General features: G+C 37.6%; 2 protein-coding genes across 4 annotated transcripts in view; one reads left to right on the top strand and one right to left on the bottom strand.

The window, feature by feature from the left end:
• The first annotated feature begins 3,759 nt into the window (after positions 1–3,759).
• TDO2 (tryptophan 2,3-dioxygenase) lies at positions 3,760–24,966 on the top strand. 2 transcript variants are annotated; one of them, XM_080674969.1, is made up of 12 exons: positions 3,760–4,021; positions 4,240–4,345; positions 5,556–5,646; positions 9,492–9,562; positions 10,845–10,972; positions 13,234–13,420; positions 14,918–15,025; positions 18,206–18,317; positions 19,211–19,268; positions 20,862–20,941; positions 21,569–21,659; positions 24,378–24,966. In XM_080674969.1, the coding sequence occupies exons 1-12, from the start codon at positions 3,987–3,989 to the stop codon at positions 24,529–24,531; spliced, it is 1,221 nt and encodes a 406-aa protein (XP_080531095.1). In that variant the 5' UTR covers positions 3,760–3,986; the 3' UTR covers positions 24,532–24,966. The 2 variants fall into 2 exon arrangements, with proteins under 2 accessions (XP_080531095.1, XP_080531096.1); XM_080674970.1 differs by having other exon boundaries at positions 3,894–4,021; positions 24,451–24,956.
• Positions 7,022–25,394, bottom strand: part of CTSO (cathepsin O) — a 39,862-nt gene continuing 21,489 nt past the window's right edge. The window contains exon 8 of one of the 2 annotated variants that reach the window (XM_080674971.1): positions 7,022–7,160. In XM_080674971.1, coding sequence (XP_080531097.1) covers positions 7,114–7,160 — 47 coding nt within the window. In that variant the 3' untranslated portion in view covers positions 7,022–7,113. Of the gene's footprint in view, positions 7,161–21,263; positions 22,788–25,394 lie in introns of those variants that run through there. The other variant, XM_080674973.1, reaches the window with a different exon arrangement.

Here is a 25,394-nt window from a genome sequence, read left to right as displayed (position 1 = left end):
CTTTCTAAAGTGGGCACTATTGAACTTCTTAGCAGTTCTTTTTGCATTGCCCCATCCACAAAGTGAGGCCTTTGTAGACAGACTGATGGTCGGTTACCAAAGTGACAGGGCTTGGTTTATGTATCAGTATCATCCAAGCTGCTCGCAGATCAGCCCATTGACTGCTTGTTGGCTTTCTCTATCCAGGCATAGAGTGTTTGTATTTGGCTGTATTGTTACTGTGGTCCAACAGCGTGGATTGCCCTTAGCAGACCCATTGGTGTACCATGCAGTCATGGGGACTGGAACTTGACCTTCTTTAATATGTGTCCATACACCCAGGTCAGTGTTTTCAAGCACTTCGCTAATATGTGTGACTGGGCACATGAGGCCATGCAGCTCAGTAGTATATGCTAGTTGATATAGTACATTGTTGCTGCAAATATGCATACTACTTATGTAGGGTAGTGAGCTGGGCCACTCCCAGTTGGGGTATGGAAAATTCCCGGATTTCTCTAACAATGGAGTACTGTGTCTTTAGCATCACTGCAGGGCTTTTGTGATACTCTTTACATGCTGTAGACTAAGGTACACTGCCAAGCCTTGTCTTTCCTTAGGACTATACCTTTCTTCATAATTGGGACCAGAAACCTAGGGGCACCTTCCTCCCATCTTGCTTTTGCCATAAGCCCCTCCCAAAGCCCTTTGGATAAACAGAAACATTTAATTTACAAGGGTCGGTTGAATTCATACCTCCACCCCTAATTTTTGTGTTTGTTTACTGCCACCTTTGCACTGGTAAAGGCATCAGTGTGCTCTTGTCTCCAATCCCACATTGTTCATTTCTTTGCTAATCTGTATAAGGGATGTAAGAGCTGAGCTAGATGGGGAATAAAAGGCCTTCAATATCCAAGCAATTCCAAAAATGTTTGCAATTGTTTTACTGTTTCTGGCATAGAATAATTTTGAATATCTTATCCAGCACAGCAGTGGGAATAACTTTTGTCTTACTAGACCAGACAACTCCCCAATGACAGAGGACCCGGATCCTTGTACCTTGTTGCAATTTCTGGCCTATCTCTGTCTTTCTGGGTGCTCCAGTAGACACTCTGCCACCCTATGTAAATGGTAAGATCATTACCAGTTAGTGTAATGTAATCAATACCATGATGCAATGCCACCTCTTTCCCACCATTCCATACAGATATATCTTTTACTATTAAGCCATGGCAAATGGTGGGGCTATGCAGATAGCCTGGGGGCAGAACCTAAAACATCCAGTGTTCTCTGTTCCATCTGAAGGTGAACTGATCTTGACTTTGCATGTCCATAGAAATACTGAGTAAGGCATTAGCCAGATCTAATACAAAATGATAGGTTCTTAAGGATTTGCTTACTTCATTTAATAATTGGGTGATATTAGAACTGCAGCATGGATTGGAGAAACTACTTTATTAAGTTCCCAGTAGTCCAATGTCATTTTCCATGATCCATTTGACTTACAGACTGGCCAGACTGGGCTGTGAAAAGGACTATGGGTGGGACAAATTATGTCCAACCTGTCTAGCTCTTTAACTGTATCAGTGATCTCTCCATGTACCCCAGGCAAACGTTGTGAGAGCCCTTCAGTAGTAGCTGCCTGTGCCAGGTAAGTTTCCTTTTCCAAATGGAGGTCATCTTCCAAATGGCAATTCCTAGAGGCCAGCCTCTTCCAAAGAGAACCTCCAAGTACACAGGAGAGGCCAGGCCTCAGCAGCCACTGTTGCTTTTACATCTTTGTCTTCTTTATCTACCTTAAGCCTCTTCCACTACTCTGCTACTCCAGCAGGCATCTTTGGAGCATCCTATACTCACACACCTGTCCCCAAGCCTCCAATGTTATGCCAACTGGCCCAAAGCATAGTGTTTGGACATCCTGGGATTTCCCCTGGCTCAGTCCGTTTTCCCCTATTTTGCCTCTGGCTTACGTGGGTTCTTCAGAATCCTGCTTGCTCACAGGACCAGTTGTTGGGGAAAGTCCCAAAAGTCTAAATTCAGGATCGATTGTGAAGAACCAACACACAGACTAATTTAAATTTATAAGAGCTTTAATAGGATAAACTTACATACCTGGGCAAAGCAGGAGCTCCCAGTGCTGGCAGGCCAGGAAGACTACACTGAGTGGCCAGATTGTTATGATCTCTGAACACATAATAATCTGGCCACTCAGTGTATATCTTATATAATAAAAGGCTAATATGCAAATTGTCCCCTCAACCAGGAGTTCGACCAGCAAGCAGGCTGGCCAACCGCCCATGTCCCCTCCCCTTGGCCAGGCTGGCTGGACCCCACCCATGCACAAATTCATGCACCGGGCCTCTAATATATATATTAGTGGCCAGATTATTATGCGTTCAGAGGCCACTCAGTGTATACCCCTCCTAGGACAGAGTTCTTTTTTAAAGGGGGTTCAGAACAGGGGTTAATGGCAAAACCAAATGGCAGGTAGTTGTGTAGACCTCTTGAGAGAACAATGTTACAAACAAAGTTAAAAGGTAACATCAGGTAGTGATTACACTCTATGTGTTCATTAACTTCCTTCTGGAGGACATGACATTTGACTTTGGGTGGCATTCCGGTTTTTTGAGTAGTTTGCCAAATGAAAGTTTACAGAGGGTCAAACATTCTCAAAGAGTTCAAGTCACAGGTAGTTCAACATCTCCCTAACGCCTTCATCACTGGAGCTATATAGCATCTCGAAAGTGAGTTTCCCACAGTAAGCAATTGCCAGTGTTCTATAAAAACCCACATGGAACATGACGGGTCTACGACGTGATTTTGATGAGTTCTCAGTTCTCTTATAACATGGCCTTCATGCTTATATCCTTCTATAAATCTGAATTAAACATTATAATTTATTTTAGAGTCACAAAATCAGGATTTTAGGATGGACTAGGATCTTTGAAATTACAATAAATTTTAAGTGTCTTTGTTCTTTTGCTGATGAAGTTGGTATGTATAGAAGTCACATTGTCTTTTGTTTAATGTCACACAATAAGTTATTGGTACAGCTAAGACTAGATAAACTTTTTGGCCTTTAATTACTTTGGTAAATTACACATAAATCGACCATTTTAGAGGGTCAAATAATGAGAAATGCTGTCTTTAGCTTCTTAGCAATGGTGTACTAAGGGCAGGGTGATGGAGCTTTCTGTGCTGGCTGAATAGTCCTCAAAAGAACTTAACCAATACGTAATATTTTCCATGAAGAATATTTAGTCACTGACACTGTTTTAAATTGTGGACATGTTATTGTTTTTATCTAGAGACAAAGCATCCCAATTTGGATGACTCCAAATGGCCTGTAATTGGGATGCCATAGTTGAAGAATAAATCCGTCATGTCTATTTAAGTTCCAATACAATAGAGCATCCCACAACTACTGCTAATTATGAGATTTAGGCCAGAAGAACTGTGAAGATGAGATGGAATTGGGGTTTGAGCATGTACCCTGCCTCTGTCCTATAATGATTTTCTTTCCCCAGAGACATCCAGTTTAGTTTTTGTCTTAGGACTTATAAGAATATCCATACTTATGAGTGAGAGAGTAAATATTTGTTTTATTTACAAGCTCATCATCTTACATGCCTTAACTCTATGCCAAATGTGTCCTGGGAGTAGAATAGTTAAAAATATCTTTTTTTTTTTTTTTAAACCTGGCCTCTATTGATTTATTTAGTGTTTGTTATTTGGGACACAAAAAAAGAACTGGTCAAGTGAAATGATTCAATTTAGCTGAATAGTCATTATTCTAGTCAACAAACTGTCCCCAGCATAAGTGCATTCTGAAGTTTACAGAGGTTCAATTTCTGAACCAATGGAAATGAGAGCCTAGTAAGAGTAAACAGAGAAAGCTGATTGGCAGGATCAGGGTGATCAGGATAAATAAAAGGCAGCAGCAGAACATCTGGGAAGGTCAATGCTACCTTCCATTGGAGCCAAACCTTTTCAGGCAGTGTGTTTTCACCATGAGTGGCTGCCCATTCTTAAGAAATGACTTTGAGTAAGTATTTATCTCTATTCTAAATATGGTTAGGCTCTTAAAAATGCTAAGTATGAACACTTTAGTTTCTGAATTTCAAGAGCATTGAAAACTGTCACCCTTATTCCCTTGTTAATACTCTTGAAAAAAATAGCAGTAAGAGAATTTTAATGACTCATATTATTAGTTACTGTGCTTACTCAAGATCTATTTTCTTACATCACATATTTAATCTGCAGGTATGATTTAAGAAAACTGTCTTTAGAAGGCAATGAAGAAGACAAATCACAAATTGGTATAAATAAAGCCAGCAAAGGAGGACTTATCTATGGGAATTATCTGCATGTAAGTGGCTGAGTATCATAGTGTTTAGCTTCCATTGTTGGGCATATATTTTGTCTAGTTCTTTTTTTCTCACTCATCAAATAGTTTTCTGGACCTAATGATATCCATTTCCATATAAATTTATGCCTTTTCAACTTTGTTAGAATAATTCAAGAAACTCATATGAAAATTCAGCAGAGAATCCTGAATCTGGGCGCAAGAGTGTAAATGATCAGATTAGTGTATGTAATTGGCAGGCATTGTACAACTTGTATAGATACGACAACTTCACTAAATCCTAGACTAGGTGATTACAACTGATTCCAGAAAAAATTCTCTTTTAAATCCATTTTTTAAAAATAGAAATGTTAAAGACCCATGCTTTCTTGAAATTATTAATAAATAAAAGAAGGATGATACAAAGGAGATATTGGAGATTATTCTGGGGTATGTTTCAGCCTGTTTGCCTTCTATATTGTTTAAGAAGTGAAATGGTTAGAGCTCTGGATGTCTTCATCTATGGGTTTTTAAGGATAAGCTGATCAATTATGGTAAAATCTTCTTCAAATAGGCTCTTTAGGCGAATAGAATAGTGGAAGATACAGTCAGCTAAGCAACTTGACAAGCTTTTATCATACTCATTTTAAGAGATACAAGAACAATGACTTCTCAATGAGTGTGATAGCATTTGTTATCATGGAATCCTACCAAATATAATATTCTTCAGAAAAAGTAAAAACCATAGATTCAACTTACTGTTTATTTATAATAAGACTCATTAATTTTTAAAAAGTAAATAGAATGAATCCTGAGAATTTGAGAATTTGGGAATTTTTTTCAGTATTGTATTCTACTTTGTATTAAAGTTGATAAAAAAACAAGTTTTACAATTTCAAAATCAGTCACATTTTTTAAGTTTTATTGAGATATAATTGTTATGTAACATTGTGCAAGATGAAGGTGCACAACCTGTTGAAGTGATACCTTTATATATTTCTATATGATTACCGGTATAACATTTAGCTAACACGCCTATTATGTCATATCATTGCCATTTTTTGGTGTGTGGTGAGAACATTTAAGATCCACTCTTTTAGTACCTTTCATATATATAATACAGTGTTATTAATATAATCACTGTGTTATACCTTAGATCCCCATAACTCATTTATCTTATAGCTGGAAGTTTGTATAAAATCAGGTGTTTATTTATTTACTTTTTTGTTTAAAGCTGGAAAAAATTTTGAATGCACAGGAGCTTCAAAGTGAACTAAAGGGAAATAAAATCCATGATGAACACCTTTTTATCATAACTCATCAAGGTAAGTTGCACAGAAAGTTTGGACCTAACTATTCCACCGGCATTTTCCATCAATAATGAGGAGAGCTACAATTCTTTTAACTGTCAAATGGTGAAAGATCAAGGAATCACGTTTGTTAGAAATGCTCAACAATATTTTACTGTCAGATTAGTTCTCATAGGACCTCCTGGGATTTGTAAGTCTTCTTTATGTTACTTCCCTGCTAGTTGGATCAGGTTGAACTTTGAGCTTTGTCCTATGTCCAAGGAGACTTTTATCTTGGAATTGACAAAGAATTTTTAAGTACGATGTTGCTATTTTTTCAACTTGGAAGTTAAAAAAATTACTTTCAAGAAATAGAGCACTCAAATTTATTGTGACTTTATATACTCCCATATAAGTCTGGTACTTAACAAAAATGTAAATCTAGTTGAAAATGTGTTTATCCTTTTCAGACTTCAAACCTCTGGGCAGTGTTTTCTTTCTTTTTTTTAAATGTTTCAGTGATCCTGTTCCTTGATTAAATATTTTTTTTGTCTTTTTCTGCTTTTGAAATGAGCCCAAATTACTAAATGTCCAACTGCATTGACCCAGTACAGAGATGCTCACAGTAAGGACAGATAGCAGCAGCAGGTGGCAAGAGGTGGGAAGTGATTGAAGCTGTGGCTACAAACCTTCACAGGAAGCTAAAACTATCCAACAGGTTGTGCCCTAATGTTAGCACAGGTTGGACTAGCCACTACCTTGGCGGGTAGCCTCAGTATATTTGGGTTCAGATTTTACACTTCCTTCCATTTAAGAGTCCTTGATTTGAACTGATGGCCTGATGGCACTGGACCAGTCTATTCTTTTTTCAAAATGCTGTTGTAGACCTGCTAGATGTATTGAGAGACTTTAGCAGCTCTTTACTTCAGTGACTGCATCTGTTTGGCATATCATGGCTGATATTTAGCTTAGCCAAGATCCACATTGCCATTAGTGAGCATCAGCGATTGATATAGCGTGTCCTGTCCGCCCTTCCACAATTCTCTTGACAATAGTTTTACAACTTGCTGGCAACAGTGCCAGCATTTAAATGGCATTCCTTAATCTGAAACTGAAGTTCATTTTCATTGGGAATATCCTTTCATGTTGCAAGAAAGGCCTGGCGCTCCCTTTTGCCATCTTCTACAGAAAGCACGTTGAGTGGGATGAGGCAGCTGAAGTAGGACACATCAATATTGTTTTGCACAGCCACCTGCAGGTCACTCAGAGGCTCCGTCTTCATGGCTGGGCCGATGACTGAGAGGCAGGGAGACATCAATGCTCTGGTCTGGCATCAGTGGTGTCTGGATGGCCAGAGGAGAGCTGGGGACAACACCAAAGCTGTTCCTGTTCAACTAGATTGCAGTCTCATGTGCTGTAGAGCTCTGTTGGTGAAGCTCATTTCCCAGTAAATGTGTCCTTGGTGAGGAGCACATGTTTCAGAAATCTCCAAGTCTTTAGCCTCTACTGCAGGCAGCCAAGCAACCTTAGGAGCCATGCCATGCCAATCCCTGTAGAGAATTCAAATACAGTAAAATCCCGATATAAGGGACTAATTCTGGCAAGGGGCAGTCCGTTAAAGCTGAAAGTCTGTTTTATAATGAAGTAGGTTTTCTGAATGTTTAAAATTTGACAAATTTGTTAGCTTACCTGTTTTTACTCATGTAGACATGTTTGTGGAATTAAAATTAATTATATATGAAAAGTTTAATTTCAAAGAAAATTTTTTTCTATGTGTTACTGTAATTTGAAATGTATACTGAATAGATCTAGTAAATGCGTGCATTCACCAGTCACTGCCAGTAAACAAATGCACAGGACTGGGGAGTGGCTTAGCACATGTCAGGAACATCTGCCGCAGGTGTTAAAACTGCTTCAGAAAACCACACTAGGTCAGTGGTCGGCAAACCCACTCTCTAGTCCTCCTCCCAAGAGACCCACTGCTCCCACCTGCATGGAGAATATCTGTGGCACATTGACTGGGGGATAGAGGTCAAGGTTTATAAGGTGCCCCAGAAAGTCACATTGAGAGGGAATAACTGGAGGCTGGTCCAGGTTAGTGGCAGTGGTGGTACAACATGAGCAGTAGTTTTTCACTTAGGAGTCCATGACTTTGAGAGTTTAGAACGTCTCTGAACTCTGAAATTGTGTGCAAAACTTTGTGAATGTGTCTTAAAGAGGTCTGTGACCCCAATATACTAAGATTTACTCTAAAATTGTTGGTGTCCTAATACTATCTATCCTCTGATTGTCCAGGACCCAATGACCCAAGCTATTCATTGGTCCATTTCTAGATATGATTTCTTGGCTTACCAATTCTTTGTATTTTTTCCTCAAATGGTCTTTTGCTTCATTGACTGGCTAAAAGGATTCACTCCTTTGAGTAAAAATTAAAAAACGAAAATAAGTTACTTAATTTGTATTGGTGGTGTATACAAAGACAAGATCAATAGGGGGGAAATCATGGCAGGGTAGCAAAAATTTGGAATCAGAAAATTGTTTAGAATCCCATCTCTACCATTATAAATTGGGAAAGCTTGGTCAGGTTCCTTAACCAGTAACTCTTTCCATTTTCCCATGTGTAAAATGGAGAAAATTGTTGTATTTTATCATTCATAGAGTTCTTGTGAAGATGAAATGAGGTAATGTGCATTAAGCACTTAGCCCAAGGTATAGCACATAATAAGCATACAGCAAATGGTAGCTATCATTATTTTATAGGGAGACTTTCCCTTCCTTCCTCAGTTACAAAACATAATCAGTGAGTCATGGAGCAAGCCACAAAAAGCTAAACCTAAAAAATTGCTACGTAAACTGATCAAGGAAATATCTGCTTTGCTCTTTGTCCAACTATGAAAATTAAATTCCAAAAGTATCCTGAAATATAATTTAAAATATAATTTGATTCCCCTAATTAGTGCAGAAACATAGCTGCAACCATACAATAGCACCAAGTAGAATGCAGTAGAGATCTCTAAGATTATTGGTTTTCTACGCTCAGCTACTAACTCCATTGGCTATTTAATTCATTTATTCATAAAACAATTACCTGCGTTTATCCTATGCCAACACTGTGCTAGATACTAAGGGAAATAGATGAATAAGACAAAGTTTTAGATTTAGACTACTCATAAGCTTGTCATCCCCCCAATTTTCTAAGCCCCTGGAAACCAACGTTTTGTCATATTCATCAGATTAGTAAATATTGATGTTTCAGTTTAAGATGAAGTTGAGTGTCAATTCTGCTTCTCTGCATACCTCCATCTTCCAAGGGGACTGTAGAATTAGATTATGTGCTATATCCTAAAAAGACTTAAATAGTATATTTGTTGAGAGATATCAGTATAATAATAACAACTACAAAGCATATAGATAATACGCATAGCATATTAAAACAGTCAATAAATGGCAGCTATTATACATTTATCACTAATATTTGGTGATAGCATAAATTAGGGCTATATTGGTATTTTTTGATTTTTAAATTGCATTTTTATTTCTTTCAATGTGTTAACCATGTCTTTTATATAATTACTAGAGGCCCAGTGCACGAATTCATGCACAGTTGGGGTCCCTTGACTGGCCAGCTAACAGGGCTTTGGGAGGTTGGCCAGGGGAAGGGACCACAGGAGGTTGGCCGGCCATGGGAGGTTGGCTGTGGGAGTGCACTGACCACCAGGGGGCAGCTCCTGCATTGAGCTTCTGACCCCTGGTGGTCAGTGCGTGTTGTAGCAACTGATCGACCAGGCATTTGGTCATTTCGTCACATAGGCTTTTATATATATAGATGGTCAAAGAGGCTCCCAAAACTTTCCAACTGACATGTTTTTTTTTCATTGCAGCTTATGAACTCTGGTTTAAGCAAATCCTCTGGGAATTAGATTCTGTTTGTGAGATCTTTCAGAATGGCCATGTGAGTTGTTATATCACAATATTGGTTCCAGGCTATTTTTGGAGAATGTAAAAAATATTACTAATGAGAAAAAATTGAACACAAAATGGTGGTTATTACTTAATGAAAAAAAATTATTTCCCTCCAGTGGACAAGAGCTTAGTCATATTTTCCCAATGCCATTGCTACCCTAGAGCTTCACATTTCATTCAAGTTCCTTTTGAATTTCAGTTTCAAGCCCCTTATTTAGAACTCACTTATTATTAATTTTTTTTTTTTTGCCATTAAGAATAGTTGTTTTAGCTGATGGTAAATTGCTAGAATAGCTGGCAATGAATAAGTACCTGAGTTGTATTTCTAATGAATATTTGCTGTGGGAAGGTAGGAACAATAATGAAGAAAGTAAACAGGCAGAGGTTTAAAAAATAGCAGCAGGAGAAAGAAACAAAGAAAAGAGTCGAGGAGGTGGGGAGAATAAGGCTGAAAAGGACAAGGGCGACCGGAGTGCTAACAGTGGAACCTCCGGTGATGGCAGAGTCTGAACTGCATTCTCCTGCCTCCTGCCCTGCTTCCTGTTCCCACAAGCCTCCCAGACACAGGGCACAGCCTTAGGTACTCAGGAGGGGCTGGGGAAAAGAGAACAGTTATACACAGGCAATCCTCTTCTATATGTGCTTGCAATTTCCTTTTATGTCATTGGCAACTTTGTCCCTCAGTAAAGAGCAGATTTATTCTGATGTTGCTTCATCCTCACTCAGAAGTTTCCATGCTACTGTGACCTTTATTCCTTGAAGCAAATGTAGAGAGAAACTTGTTTTAAAATGAGTGGGTGTTGATTTCCACAATTTACTTCTAACTTGCCTCCATGTAATTTTCTATTTTTTTAAATTGATTTCAGAGAGGAAGGGAGAGGAGAGAAAGAAACTTCAATGATGAGAGAGAATCATTGATCGGCTGCCTCCCACACGCCATGCACTGGGGATCCAACCCGCAACCTAGGCATGTGCCCTGACCTGGGAATCCAACTGAGACCTCCTGGTTCATAGGTGGATGCTCAACCACTGAGTCATGCTGGCTGGGCTGTGATTTTCTATTTTTAAAGAAAGATATATGATTCTGATTTTGCAGATATTCCTTGCAAACAATTCAGTTACCATTAGTTCAATATTCACAGAATTATACTTCCAATGTTTCTTTCTGAAATAAAGATAAAGTTCATAGGAATGTACAATTGTTTGTAGTCTATTTTGTAACTTCTAAAAATCAGAATTGATTTCTTAGTGTCTCATTTCTTAACCATCAGGTCAGGGATGAAAGGAATATGCTTAAGATTGTTGCGCGAATGCATCGAGTGGTGGTGATCCTTAAACTACTGGTAGAGCAGTTTTCTGTCCTGGAAACGATGACAGCCTTGGATTTCAACGACTTCAGGTATGCACCTGTGGCTTTGTGATAGCTCAGTGGGGTTCACCTTCTCACTTTGGTGGGGTAAAGGAGGGCACGTGTGTTGTGTGACATGAGGAGCCTGTCACTATCAGCACTTGGGAGTCTTACTCATAAAGAATTTGAGAAGTTATTAAAAACTTTTCATCACTTGTTTTTACATACAAACATAATATGATTAATTAATTTCAACTCATCGTTGTGCCCTGTTTTCCTCCAAAAATAATTTTAGACTACTTGTCAAAATGGCTAAAGTGGCTAATATAATGCATATAACAAATTTTGTAAAAACTAAAAGCTAAAAATAAAAGAGAAACAGGGGTGATAGATAAAGAAGGATGTCAGAAAAAGCATCACAATAAGTCATGGATTGAATTATCAATTTTAGTTCTACATTTCCAGGCAACCAAAGCTATATATACACTAGAGGCCCGGTGCACAAAATTCATGCACAGGGGAGGGGTGTCCCTCAGCCCAGCCTGCACCCTCTAATCTGGGACCCCTCGAGGGATGTCTGACTGCCCATTTAAACGGGCAGCCACACATCCCTCTCACAATCCAGGACTGCTGGCTCCCAACTAGCTCACCTGCCTGCCTGCCTGATTGGCCCTAACTGCTTCTGCCTGCCAGCCTGATCACCTCCTAACCACTCCCCTGCCAGCCTGATAGATGCTTAACTGCTCCCCTGCCGGCCCGATTGCCCCTAACTGTCCTCCCCTGCAGGCCTGGTCACCCCCAACTGCCCTCCCCTGCTGGCCCATACCCCTAACTGACTCCCTTGCCAGCCTGGTTGCCCCTAAATTCCCTCCCCTGCTGGCCCAATTGCCCCTAACTGCCCTCCCCTGCTGGCCTGGTCGCCCCGAACTGCCCTCCCCTGCAGACCTGGTCACCCCTAACTGCCCTCCCCTGCAGGCCTGGTCACTCCCAACTGCCCTCCCATGCTGGCCTGATTGCTCACAACTGCCCTTCCCTGCCGGCCATCTTGTGGTGGCCATCTTGTGTCCACATGGGGGCGGCCATCTTTGACCACATGGGGGCAGCCATCTTGTGTGTTGGAGTGATGGTCAATTTGCATATCACCTCTTTATTATATAGGATATATATGTGTGTATATATGTACGCACATATATGTATATGTGTATGTATGAATACATGCATATATGTATACATGTATATATATGTATATATGAGATATATACATATATATTCAGAAAAAAGCTTTTATCATACCAAATTTAAAAATAGATTTTCCTAGAACATTAGGTGCATTTGATAATGTAACATATAGACCAACATGTTTGACATTCAAAGAAATGTAGCAAAATTCCTTTGTGGTGGATTAAAAAAATTGAAGTCTTAGTACCAATTAGATGAAAGACACTTACAAAAATGTAAGATGTTGTATAGCTGTGTAGGGTAGGAGTAATAACATTTTGATTGCCTTTTTTTTGTCTTAGGCAACATCCCTGTATTATACTTACAGTATGTCAATGGTGCTCATAATAATAATAGGTAGTGACATCAATGATGGAATGTAAGTTTTAGATAATGGAATACTACTCAGCTAGAAATAAAAGCAAATCTTACCCATTGCGACATCATGGGTGGACCTGGAGAGCATTATCCTAACCTAAGTGAATTAAGCTAGTCAGTGAAAGACAAATACCATATGATTTCACTCATATGTGGAATCTAATGAACAAAATAAACTAACAAAGTAGAAACAGATTCATAGATACAGAGAATAGACTGACAGCTGTCAGAGGGAAGCAAATAGGGGGCTAGGTGAAAAAGTTAAATGGATTAAAAAAAATAAAAGCCTCATAGACACACACATACACACACACACACAGTATAAGTTTTAGGAGGGACTGAATAATATTTATAAATTATGAAGAGTCTTTTAGCACTATTGAAAAAATATATTGTTCAATGCCCACCTGTTTTTATTTTAAGAAGACATTTAGTATACACACATACACATATATGTGTATATGTATTTCTGCATGTCTACATACATATGACACTTTACAAACTATACAGACATTTCAACTTTAAATTGGTTGACAGATATCAACAATGGTGTTTAGGTAACTCATTTTCCTTATTTCAGTAATGCCCGAACCATAGGTCCAATTCTAGGCAGCTGTGTGTTTGTGTTCTTGATGATATCTAGGAGAGTAAAACTGTGACTTACAATGTCAACACATTGCTCTCTTTTTCTTCTCTTCCCTCATTTATTCTCAAAGAGAATACTTATCTCCAGCATCAGGCTTCCAGAGTTTACAGTTCCGACTATTAGAAAACAAGTTGGGTATTTTTCAGAGTTTAAGAGTCCCTTACAACAGGAGACATTATCGTGATAACTTCAAAGGAGAAGAAAATGAACTGCTACTGAAGTCGGAGCGGGAAAAAACACTTTTGCAACTAGTGGAGGTACGTGCTCAAATACTATTTCTAAGGTCTACATACCTCTTTTTAATGTAGCTTCTGCTAGATAAGAATTGTACAACTAATATCAAAGTTTGGTCACATTAATTGTAAGTAAAAACAATTTATAAAATGCTTAAATTTATAAATTCAACTAATTAAAGTATTTAAATATTAAGAACTCTCTTGAGAATTTTAGAAATATTTATATAACCAATTATATGTTAATATTCAATAACCTCCTCATCTTATTAAAGCAATTCTTTTAAACATCCCTACTAAGCAAATTTAATTTGAGGATTTTTAAACTAAGTGAGGTTAATTGTTTAATAAGCTTTATTTCTTTAAAATCATTTGTAATCGAAAAGTCCCACAAGTTGTGTATTTTTTGTCAATTAAACCGTATTACTAAGAGTATATACTCTTTAGAATTTTTCCTTTTATGTTTTACTTCCCCAAGGGTCTATAATGGTCTTGAGAAATTACTAATTTCTTTCTTCATAAATAAATTATTAAGTAACTATTGTATTGTCTTGATTTCCTTTATAGAGGCTTTTCATTTGAAGATTAAACTTTTCTTTTAGTGAATTATATTCTGCACACTAATCCCCTGGTTACAGTTAATATGGATATATATATATATATATACCAGCTTATAAAGAAAGATAGGGATAGAAAGAATCAGAAAGCTAATTTCAAACCCAAATAAGAACCCATAGGGATGTATGAATTAGGTTTATTTCTGATTAAAAAGTCTTGTGGAATATTAAAATAATTGAGTAGTTAGTGTATTTCAAAGTTGCTAATTATACCATGCTCCTGCATTTAGAAGAGATCATATATTATACATGTTTTAATTCCTTCAGATCTTAAGACATAAAGTACTTTGAGAATAAACCAGAGACTTCATTAAAACAATATTTACATATGTTCGTAGATTTATAGAACAAAATTGAGATTTTTGTAATATATTTCTTTTTAAACATATATATGTACATATATATATATATATATATATATATATATATATATATATAAAATTGATTTCAGAGAGGAATGGAAGGGAAAGAGAGAGAGAGATAGAAACATCTATGATGAGAGAGGATCATTGATTGGCTGCTTCCTGCACCCTGCACGCCCCCTACTGGGAATGGAGCCTGAAACCCTGACATGTGCTCTGACCGGGAATCGAACCATGACCTTCAGATTCATAGGTTGATGCTCAACCACTGAACCGCTCCAGCCAGTCATAGTTCTTAATAAATAAAGATTAAACAGCAGTAATATGAGTTCATTAAAAAGTAAGAGAGGAGATAGAATAGATTTCTATTTTTAAATGAAGAAATTGAAGGGAAAGAAAATATTTACACACAAAAGCACCTTATTATATGTTTCTCAAAACCATGAAAATATTCTGTTTCAAGTTCATAAATGTTAGTTACAATGTATCTCACATATTTAAAATTTTACAATATATTAACTTAAAAATAATGTTTACTTAAGGCATGGCTGGAAAGAACACCAGGTTTAGAGCGACATGGATTTAACTTCTGGGAAAAGTTGGAAAAAAATATTGTTAAAGGCCTGGAAGAAGAATTCAGTATGATTCAGGTATTTATGATGCCTTAAGTAAATATAAGTTTACTACAGAAAGAAGTATTGAAAATTTTATTTTAATAATTTTCTACTTATCTCTTAAACTTACAATTTTTATGTTATTTTTTTTCACAAAAGCATATACTTAGACTATATTACATGATTGATTTAATTTTATGTACAATAAAATTAAATTAAGAATTTCATTGTAAGCAAGAGTTTCTTTGATAAATAGATGAGTTTAATATACCTTTTTTATTTCTATTGAACATTTCAAGATTATGACTAATTCTAGACAGAAATAGGCTCATAAAGGCCCAGTTCTTCCTATTGGTTCTCAGACAATGTCAAGTTTCTCACTTAAGAAAATATTGTTGATTTTTTGATTCCTCATTTCCTTCAAATTACAGGCCTTTCTTCCTTTTTTCTTGACTAAATTTCTTGAAGGAGTTGTTTTAATCTATGTCCTGAGAGGCTTTATCAGTAGTACTTAATGTCTTGAAGTCACACTGCATGTGTTCAAGTTCCACCTGCCCTTCCTAATTGTGTGACATTGAACGTCTTTGACTTAATTTCTCTTTGCTTCACTTTCATCATTGAATAGAAAATAAGAGTATCTACCTCATAGGATTATTATGAGCATTAAATTAGATTAATAGCTATAAAGTGTTTTTAGAACAGTAGTTAGTATAATTATTCCTTTATTTTTCATCCAATCTTCAACTCAATCAAGTCTGTCTTCTTGTCCCATCATTCACAAATAACCTCCATGTACATAAATCCAATGACAATTTTTTATCTTCACTTATCCTGAGCTAACAGTGACGTTCAATACTAATGACTATTTAACACCTTTTTGAACATTCTCCCCACCCCTCTTGGATTTGGTACACAATATTTTATCTTCATCTAAATGTCTAATTTCTCTGCCTCCATTACTGGCTCATTAGACAAGTAAATGGTGGTATTTCCCAACTCATTGGCTTATAGCCTTTGTATCCTTTGTCTATATTATTTCACTACATTAACTCATTTATACCCACTCCTCCAATAGCTACTTATACACCAGTAATTCTCAAACAAATACCTCTAGCGTAGATATCCTCTTAAATTTCAGATCATATACTTAACACCTTAATTTATATTTCTTCCTGGTCTTTTCAAACATACACTGATTAAAAGAAAAATAATTCCCTTTCATCCACTCCTGTATCAACTTGGTCTTCTCTAAGTTTTTCTCCTATAAATTAGTGTGCCAAGTCAGACTGGTACTATTGGTCCTTGGCAACTCCCTCTTCCTCAACTGACTTCATCAAGCTATCACCAAATGCTATTGACTTAACCTTCTAAATAGATCTCAAGTATCTCTCTTTGATCTACCACCACCCATCAAGTGCAGACTGTCATTGTTTTCCACCTGGACTAAAGTCATATTCTCTCAACTATTTGACAAGGCTTACAATATGGCTCCATTCCAATTTATTGTCCACGCTGCAGTTTGAGTAATCTTTTCAAAATGCAAATCTAGTCACATTTGACTTCTGCATAAAACACTTTGATGTTTTCCCATTGCTTTCAGCATAACAATAAAAATCCTTAATATAATCTTCAAGGCATTTTATGATCTCCTGAGGGCCAGTCATACTGAATTTCCTTTAGGTTGAATTTAGTTCTTTGAGTTTATCACCAGTCTTTTTATGTTATTCTCTGGAATATTCTTCCCCAGGTAACTCCTTTTCATTCTTCGGTATTGGCTCAAGGTCTTCAGGAAGGCCTTTTCTGACTCCCTTACTACTATGTTATCATGGCACTATACTGCTTCTGCATACCACTATGGTATGGGACACTCCTGAGTGTTCAATATTTAATGTTCGGGTGATTATTTGTTCTACATCTTATTATTCCCACTACATAATATATTGAATAAGATCATGGGACTCAATTTTTGCTCACTATTTTATTTATCACCTGAGCATGACATTTGCTAAAAAAAGGAATATTTACTTGGCAATAGTAAACATACAACTTTTTAACAGTTTGGTTCTTCTGAGAACTTGAAGATAATTGGGTTAACTAATTTTTTTTTCAGCTTAATTAATTGGCTTATAAGTAGAGCATGTGCTGTAGGCAGAAAAATAATAATTTTCTTAAACAAATCAATTGATATGAAATGAATAAAAAGAAAAGTATGAAATATATCTAATAAATTACATTTACAGGTTATAATACTGAATATAGAATTTCAGTAGCATTAATAGTTTTCCTGACTAGGAATTCGTAATTTTCCTGAGTGGAATAACCTTACTGTACTAAATAATTTTTGTCAAATATTTGGTCATATTGACCACTTGTATCATTATACCCACCTGAGCCCAGGACTCATGATACTTATTAAAATAACTAAAGGCCCGGTGCATGAAAATTCATGCACTGGAGGGGTGGTGCCTCAGCCCAGCCTGCCCCCTCTCACAGTCTGGGAGCCCTCAGGGGTGGGAGGCAACCTGGCGATCAGGGGAAGGTGACACCCCATCACACCTCTACTGCTGCACTGCCAGCAGCGCAAGCCTCAGCCAGCCCTGGTTACCTGCACCTCAGGCTGGCCCTGGGCCGCTGGGGGGCAGAGGGGACTAGGAACTCCAGAGGCAGGTGTGTGGAGCAGCCAGGCCCATCTGGGGGTGGGCCCAGCCTTGTCATGTGCCTGACACCCCAGGGGGCTGAGGGAACTGGGCACCACCATTTCTGAGGGTGTGGCAGTCAATTAGCATATTCCCTCCTTATTGGCTGTGGGTGCCGCCATCTTTGAGGGTGTGGCAGTCAATTAGCATATTCCCTCCTTATTGGCTGTGGGCACCGCCATCTTTGAGGGCGGGACAGTCAATTAGCATATTAGATCCTTATTGGCTGTGGGTGCTGCCATTTTTGTGATGGCATGAGGGTTAATTAGCATATTCCCTCTTTATTAGGTAGGATGTTTAAGATTGATAAATCACTTAAGCTTGAAGGATAGAACCAGTGACTATGAAGAAGATCCCTTCTCATAAACCATAATTTTCAAGTTGTAATATAAGGTGAAATGGTAAATATTCCAAGTACACCTTTTCTGCACCTGGCCAGTCTACTTCTCAAAGGCAATGTTTTGTAAAATAAGAATCTATTCTCTGTTGTGGGAATATTAATTAAGTATTTTCTCCAAAGGCTAAAGAGGAGTCAGAGGAAAAGGAGGAACAAATGGCTGAATTTCACAAACAAAAAGAGGTGTTACTCTTATTATTTGATGAGAAACGTCATGAGCATCTTCTTAGTAAAGGTAGGTAATTTTATTCTTAAGGATTGTTTCTTGACACTGTACTATTGTGGCATCAAAAGAATCCCACTTGGGGAAATAAAATGAAAATTGATATTCTACTCATAGAAACAAACATTGGTTAGCGTTATATAGGATAACATTATATTAACAGTTTTAAATGGTCATTTTATCTCAAAAACATTGGTAGAAACTTACATAATATGTCAAATATGAGGAATACCAAGGTACATGGAAAATGGCTTCTCAAGTAGTTCAGAGTCTAATATATATTCCCAAAAATGTATACATATTTTGAATAATTATAAAGTCAGTGTTATTAGAGCATACAGTTCATTTTCAAAATTTAAAAGAATCCACAGAAATGAGTAATTTTTTGTCAATGCCTGTTTTCAAATTGATGACCATTCTGGTCCAGGTACTGCTGATAACTCAAAAAAATGGAATCCCAAACATCAAGAATCATTCTGTTTGGTATTTGTGTGCCCTCAATTTGTCAACCATTGCTGGTTTTGTACTGTAAACTTTATCTTTTATGTATCTCCATTTAAAAAAATCTAGTGGAACTTTAGGATAAATTTTTTGTGTTCAAAGCTTAGTCTGGTTTCACCCATTAGTTCAAATAACTTAAACATGAAAATGAGTGAAAATTAAATGTTAACAGCTGTTAAAATTTTTTGGAACATCCTAGATATATTTCAGTCTCCTTTAAAAATCCAATATTAAAACAATGTTTTATATAATATTTTTCAAATTTCAAACTAGGGATAAAATGTTAAACTAAAACTTACATTGCTTTCTAAAAACATATAACAATTGTTTAAGGTGATGGTGCCAAATTAATATGACTACCCTAAATGAACCTATTAAATTAAAACTTGCTATGTATTTTGCAGGTGAAAGACGACTCTCATACAGAGCGCTTCAGGGGGCCTTAATGATAAATTTTTACAGGTAAAAACAAATTAGAAGAGAAACAGAAGTTAAAATTGAGGATTGGCTATAGATAATGTATCAAATATAAAGCTTATAAATTTCAATCATAGTTCTATTAAGTTATTTCGTTTTGATGGAAAGCTTAGAAAATAATTAATTGTGAGGGTTTCATGAGGTTTTCTTTCTTTTTAAATAGTAAAAGTTTAACTTTATCTCTGAAGTTGGTTAAAAAAACACCCACTCAAATTAATAAAATATTCTTTTTATAATTTTATCATGTTACTAGAGGCCAGGGGTATGACATTCGTGCACTGGAGGGGGGGGTCCCTCATCCAAGCCTGGGCCCTCTTGCAGTCTGGGAGCCCTTGGGGGATGTCCACCTTCCGGCTTAGGCCCACTGCCCGTGGGGAGCAGGCCTAAGCCAGCAGTTGGACATCCTTAGCGCTGCCACAGAGACGGGAGAGGCTCCTGCCACTGCTGCTGCACTCATCAACTGTGAGCTCAGCTTCTGGCTGAGTGGTGCTCCCCCTGTGGGAGCACACTGACCACCCGGGGGCAGCTCTTGCATTGAGCGTCTGCCTTCTGGTGGTCAGTATGTGTCATAGCAAACAGTCGTCCCTCCGTTTGGTCAATTTGCATATTAGCCTTTTATTATATAGGATGATAAATGCCAAAAAAGACCACAGTGCAATCTGCCTGAAAAATTTAGTCATTAAAAGTGTTCCATTATTAAACAATGTAGTAGAATTATTCCTGTTTTATAAATAAATAAAAATCTGTAAAGTGGAAATACCTTATAAACCTTTGTTCTGCTTATTCAACAATTTCAAGTAAAATTAACTTCACGGTTTAATACATTTGAAGTGTTCTTTAAATGTCTGCATACTCCTTTATATGTATGAAGGCCTCATCTTCATGTTTCATGAATTAAATGAGTCAGAATAGATAGCACACTAGCAAAAATGCCTATGTTTACTGGATATATTATTTACTTGTATTTATTTAAATTGCAATCCTCTCCAATCTTTCTTCAGAATAACATAAACAAAATCTTTTGATTCTTTTCCTAAACTCTTACTAAATGTATGCCACTCAAGTTTATGTATATTAAGCAAAAAATATATTGAGTTAGTTGAAGGATTGGATGAAGAAAGAGAATATATACATTACATATTATATATATGTGTGTGTGTGTGTATATATATATATATATATATACATATATATATGTATATATATATATATACATATATATGCAGTATTTATTTTGTTTTTAATATCTTTGTCTGGAAAAAGTTTTTTACTGTATTAGCTGGGAAATCTGAGATAGGGTATCTGATTGCCTTTTAATGAGATTCCATGTTAGGTGTGACTGGCTGTAAATTACATGGAATATTCTAGACTCTTTAAACAAATGCTGTAAGTTGAGGGGTAGTATCCCCATTTTTGAGATGAAGAAGCTAAGACTGATTGGGTAATCCAGAGATGATGCCTCAGTTCCTAAGAGCAAAGTTGATATCTGTTTGCAGGGCCAACAGATGATAAAAGCCATGTGCTTCCTAACACACTGGATTTGCTTGAATATATTCCCTTGTTTTATTTTCCCTTTAGGGAAGAACCTCGATTCCAGGTCCCTTTCCAGTTGCTGACTTCTCTTATGGAAATAGACACACTCATGACCAAATGGAGATGTAAGTCCTCCCCCGCCCCCAGCTCCACCCCTATAACCCTTCTCCCCTGATCTGGCTCCTTTACTCCTTTTCTCCTGTCTGCCCTTCTTCTTGCTCTCTCTTTTCTTCCATCTTTTGTGTGAGTTTTTTTTTTTTTTTAATCAGCTTGACAATTATTCTCCCCGAGGGTCTATGCATCCAATGCACTAGTGGGACAGTACCTAGAGCCCACAGTAACTTTGGAGCCCATGAAGATATTTTATTTGATAATCAGAAGGAAAAAAATAAACTTTAGGTCCAGGGAAAACTTTAAAATATATAATAGTAATTTATTTATTTTTATGACAATACAATTTAAAAAATATAAGAAACCTAGAGAGGCAAAATAACCAGAGCTCATTAAAATCGAACTATGGCCCCACTCTTTCCTATGTTGTTTATAGGCTAAATGTAAATATGGATGGAGTCAAATGGGGTACTGAACCAAGTGGGGTGCCAGGCAACCTGCTGGTCTCATGTGACTCTCATAGGTGAACCTTCCATATGGCTAAGTGATAAGGGGTGAGCCTTTTTCTCAGAAGCAATAATCATTATCAACCCCTGATTTTTAGAAAAATATCCATGGAGTTAATTTGTGTGTTTGCCTAGATAACCACGTGTGCCTGGTGCACAGAATGCTGGGCACTAAAGCTGGCACTGGTGGGTCCTCAGGCTACCAGTACCTGCGTTCAACAGTAAGGTAAGACGGGGAATACACCTTTTTATCCTGGTGGAAATCACCGAGTTTTTGTTTCTCCATGTATATGTGGCATTATCTAGAAAAAGTCATTTATACTTGCTCTTGTCTGCTGACAACACATTTGTAGTGAGATTAAGGCATTCCTATTAGAACTTTTGGAGATCATTGTATAAATTCTTAGTTCTGGAAGTTTATTATTTTCATCTTGTGATGAAAAGGGGCATGGTACCAATGTCTGTGAGGGCATGGAGGAGTCAATACAGGTAGAAAATGTCAACTCATTCTGGCTAAAGTTTGGACTAGATTAAAATACTTATCATTAAGTCCACAATGTACTCTTGGTGAGATGAATGATACAGCTAAAAATATAGTTTCTTATTTCCTGATAAGACTATATATTATAGCATGGAAACTACTCCTATCTACTCCAGGGAGTGCCCTTTTAAAATTTTTACAAGAAAAAGGTCAACATTTACTGAGCATTTAAAACATGGTAGAGATACTATTTCTAGGATATTTGTGTTCTTATTTTATTTAATATTCACAGCCTTATAGATAGAAGGATACATAGATAGATGCATCCGAAAACTGAGAAACTTACAAACCCTTTGAGAAAGATAATCAGATCAAGAATATGTTAGATAGTTCCCTTTAGTCTCCAAAATTCCTTATCATACATTGTTTTCATTCCTAATTGTACCACCAGATTGTCTAAGTTATAAAATTCACAGGTTCAATTTTTCATCATTTTTATACTTCCACTTTCCCTGGGAAGAAACTCTAGGTTGAATGATTTAGAAAATTCATTGGTATAAATTTTCACAACCATTATATATTTTCTCTTTCCCTGGGAATAAATTCTGTAAATATCTAAGATAAAATGATTGTACAAAATGAGCACACACACACCAATGGTGGGAATAATTAACACTAATTAACAGCATTTCTAGTGTGTCATTATCTCATCAAATCTTCACAAAGTCCTGGCCAGAAGCAGGGACTGCAGTTTTTATTTTACAGAGTTAGAAACGAAGACACTGAGGTTTAGACAACTCGTCCAAGGTTGCAGGAGTTGGAAGTAACAGAACAGGATTTGACTTCAAAGGCAAATGCTCTTCCACTATAAAACTGCAACAGTTAAAATAATAAAAAAAATAAAAAAATAGTTGACTAACAAAACACAAAGCAATGTTTAGTGTCAAAAATACTCTGTTGGACATCCTATCTAATAACAGAGTAATATGCAAATTAACCATCACTCTGCTATACCCACAAGCCATGCCCACCAGTCAATTAGGAGTGAGTATGCAAATTAACCCAACCAAGATGGCTGCGGCCACAGAGCAAGCAGGAGGCTTGGGTTTCCCTGGCAATGGAGGAAGCCAAGCTTTCTGCACACCCTGGCTGGCCCAGGCCTCCACTCAAGGCTACAAAGTTTCAATTATAGAAGATAAATAAATCCCAACAAAAATGGCTGCAGTCACAGAGCAAGCAGGAGGCTTGGCTCCGCTCCAGGCTACAAAGTTTCAATTATAGAAGATAAATAAACCCCAGATACCAGGGCCTCTGCTTGGGTCACCGGGGGGTGTGGCCGGCCTGCAAACCACCACAGGCCCCTCACCCAGGCTGCCCCATGCCCCAAGGGAACCCCCACCCTGATCCGGGACACCCTTCAGGGCAAACCAGCTGGCCCCCACCCATGCACCAGGCCTCTATCCTATCTAATAAAAGAGTAATATGCAGATTGACCATCACTCCAACACACAAATGGCTGCCACCATGTGGTCAAAGATGGCTGCCCCCATGTGGACACAAGATGGCCACCACAAGATGGCCAGCAGGGGAGGGCAGTTGGGAGAGACCAGGCCTGCAGGGGAATAAAGTTAGGGGTAACCAGGCTGGCAGAAGAGGGAAGTTGAGGGCGACTGGGCCTGCAGGGAAGGGCAGTTGGGGGGGACCAGGCCTGCAGGGGAGGGCAGTTAGGGGTGACCAGACCTGGAGGGGAGGACAGTTAGGGGCGAACAGGCTGGCAGGGGAGCAGTTAGGCATCAATCAGGCTGGCAGGCAGAAGTGGTTAGGGGAAATCAGGAAGGCAGGCAGGTGAGTAGTTGGGAGCCAGCAGTCCTGGATTGTGAGAGGGATGTCTGACTGCCCGTTTAGGCCCGATCCTACCGGGATCAGGCTTAAACAGGCAGTCGGACATCCCTCGAGGGGTCCCAGATTGGAGAGGGTGCAGGCTGGGCTGAGGGACACACCCCCCATGCAGGAATTTTGTGCACCAGGCCTCTAGTTTATTATAAATCTAAGATGGCATTTCGATTTATAAATTCATTTATGTCAGTTACTTGGCAGCTACTTTGCAGGTGGAAAATATTTTCTAATGAATGACTAAAAACTTTGGATGCTTTATTATTTTGCATACTGTTTAAAAGTTCAACATGAGACAATAATAAGGCTAGGTTTTAATCTGAACCAGCTTGGTCGGATCAATAATATGGTTTTATGGGCATGAACTTTGGATACAAAATAAAAAATGGGGCAATATTAATACTAATAGTACTTAATATAATATATATGACATATACAATAGGTAATATAAAATACAATATTTAATACTAGTTATTCATGGCAAAATATTCTTTGAGAAATAAAATTGATGAAAATTTTAAAATATTTCATTTCAAAATAAATCTAAAACATCTGTATATGTTTTTTCAGTGATAGGTACAAGGTATTTGTAGATTTATTTAATCTTTCAACGTTTCTGATTCCCCGACACTGGATACCGAAGATGAACCCAATTGTTCGTAAATTTCTTTACACGACTGAATACTGTGACAGCTCTTACTTCAGCAGTGAAGAATCAGATTAAAATTATCTGCAAAGTCTACGAAGAACGCTGATTTCTGTGGGGTTTTTCCTATGCATTTTCATGAGTGCACAGACTTCTAAGATAATATATGTATATATGTAGTAAAGCACTGTGGTGCTCTGATTCAACCCCGGAAAGAATTTTATTTCATTTATTATGGTAAGACTAAGTATTTCTGTGATGATACAAGACACTAAGAAATGAATTCAGTTACACTGTTACATTGTACATATGGTCTTTTCCTATTAAAAATGTATTGTCCCCTGATACTTACCTTAATGTAACCATTTAACCTAATCATTATCTCATTGTTACATATTTTATAAGCTTGTAAACTTCAGCTATTTAATGGAATAAAATGTCATTCTGTACAAACTTATTCAATCAAAAAATTCTGAGTAATAAAAATTATTCTTTCTGTAATATATTATTTTGAAAACATTGCTTGTATTTATTAGGACACTTGGCGATCAACAGAAATCTATGTGAAGCTGGCCCAAAGGGCATTCCCTGGCCATTACTGTCCTAGCGTAAAGAACTAGAGGAGCCGGTGGCGCTCTAAGGCCACAGGGATGGAGCCAGCTCCGCAAGTACTTTATTCCTGGAACATTTTGAGGCTACTCTGTGTCTCATCTCTTCTCTGTAGGTGCTGGCTTTATTGTTCTCTGATGTAGACCCACTCCTCCTCCCACAGGTTGCATCTCAATCCTAGCATGTCTCTACTCCCAGAAGGGCAAAGTCACTCTTTCCAGAGTGATTGTATCCAAAGTCACCAACGGCTGTGGTCTGGGAGGTACAGTCTCCCCCAGTGCACAGCAGGTTTGAGGTAGGGATGAGAGTTCCCTCAAGTGAAGAATGTTCTT

This window comes from Plecotus auritus (assembly GCF_963455305.1).
Source record: "Plecotus auritus genome assembly, chromosome: 6".
NCBI classification, from domain to species: Eukaryota; Metazoa; Chordata; class Mammalia; order Chiroptera; family Vespertilionidae; genus Plecotus; species Plecotus auritus.
Note: the sequence above shows the minus strand (reverse complement) of the source record. Positions and strands in the feature narration are given on the sequence as shown.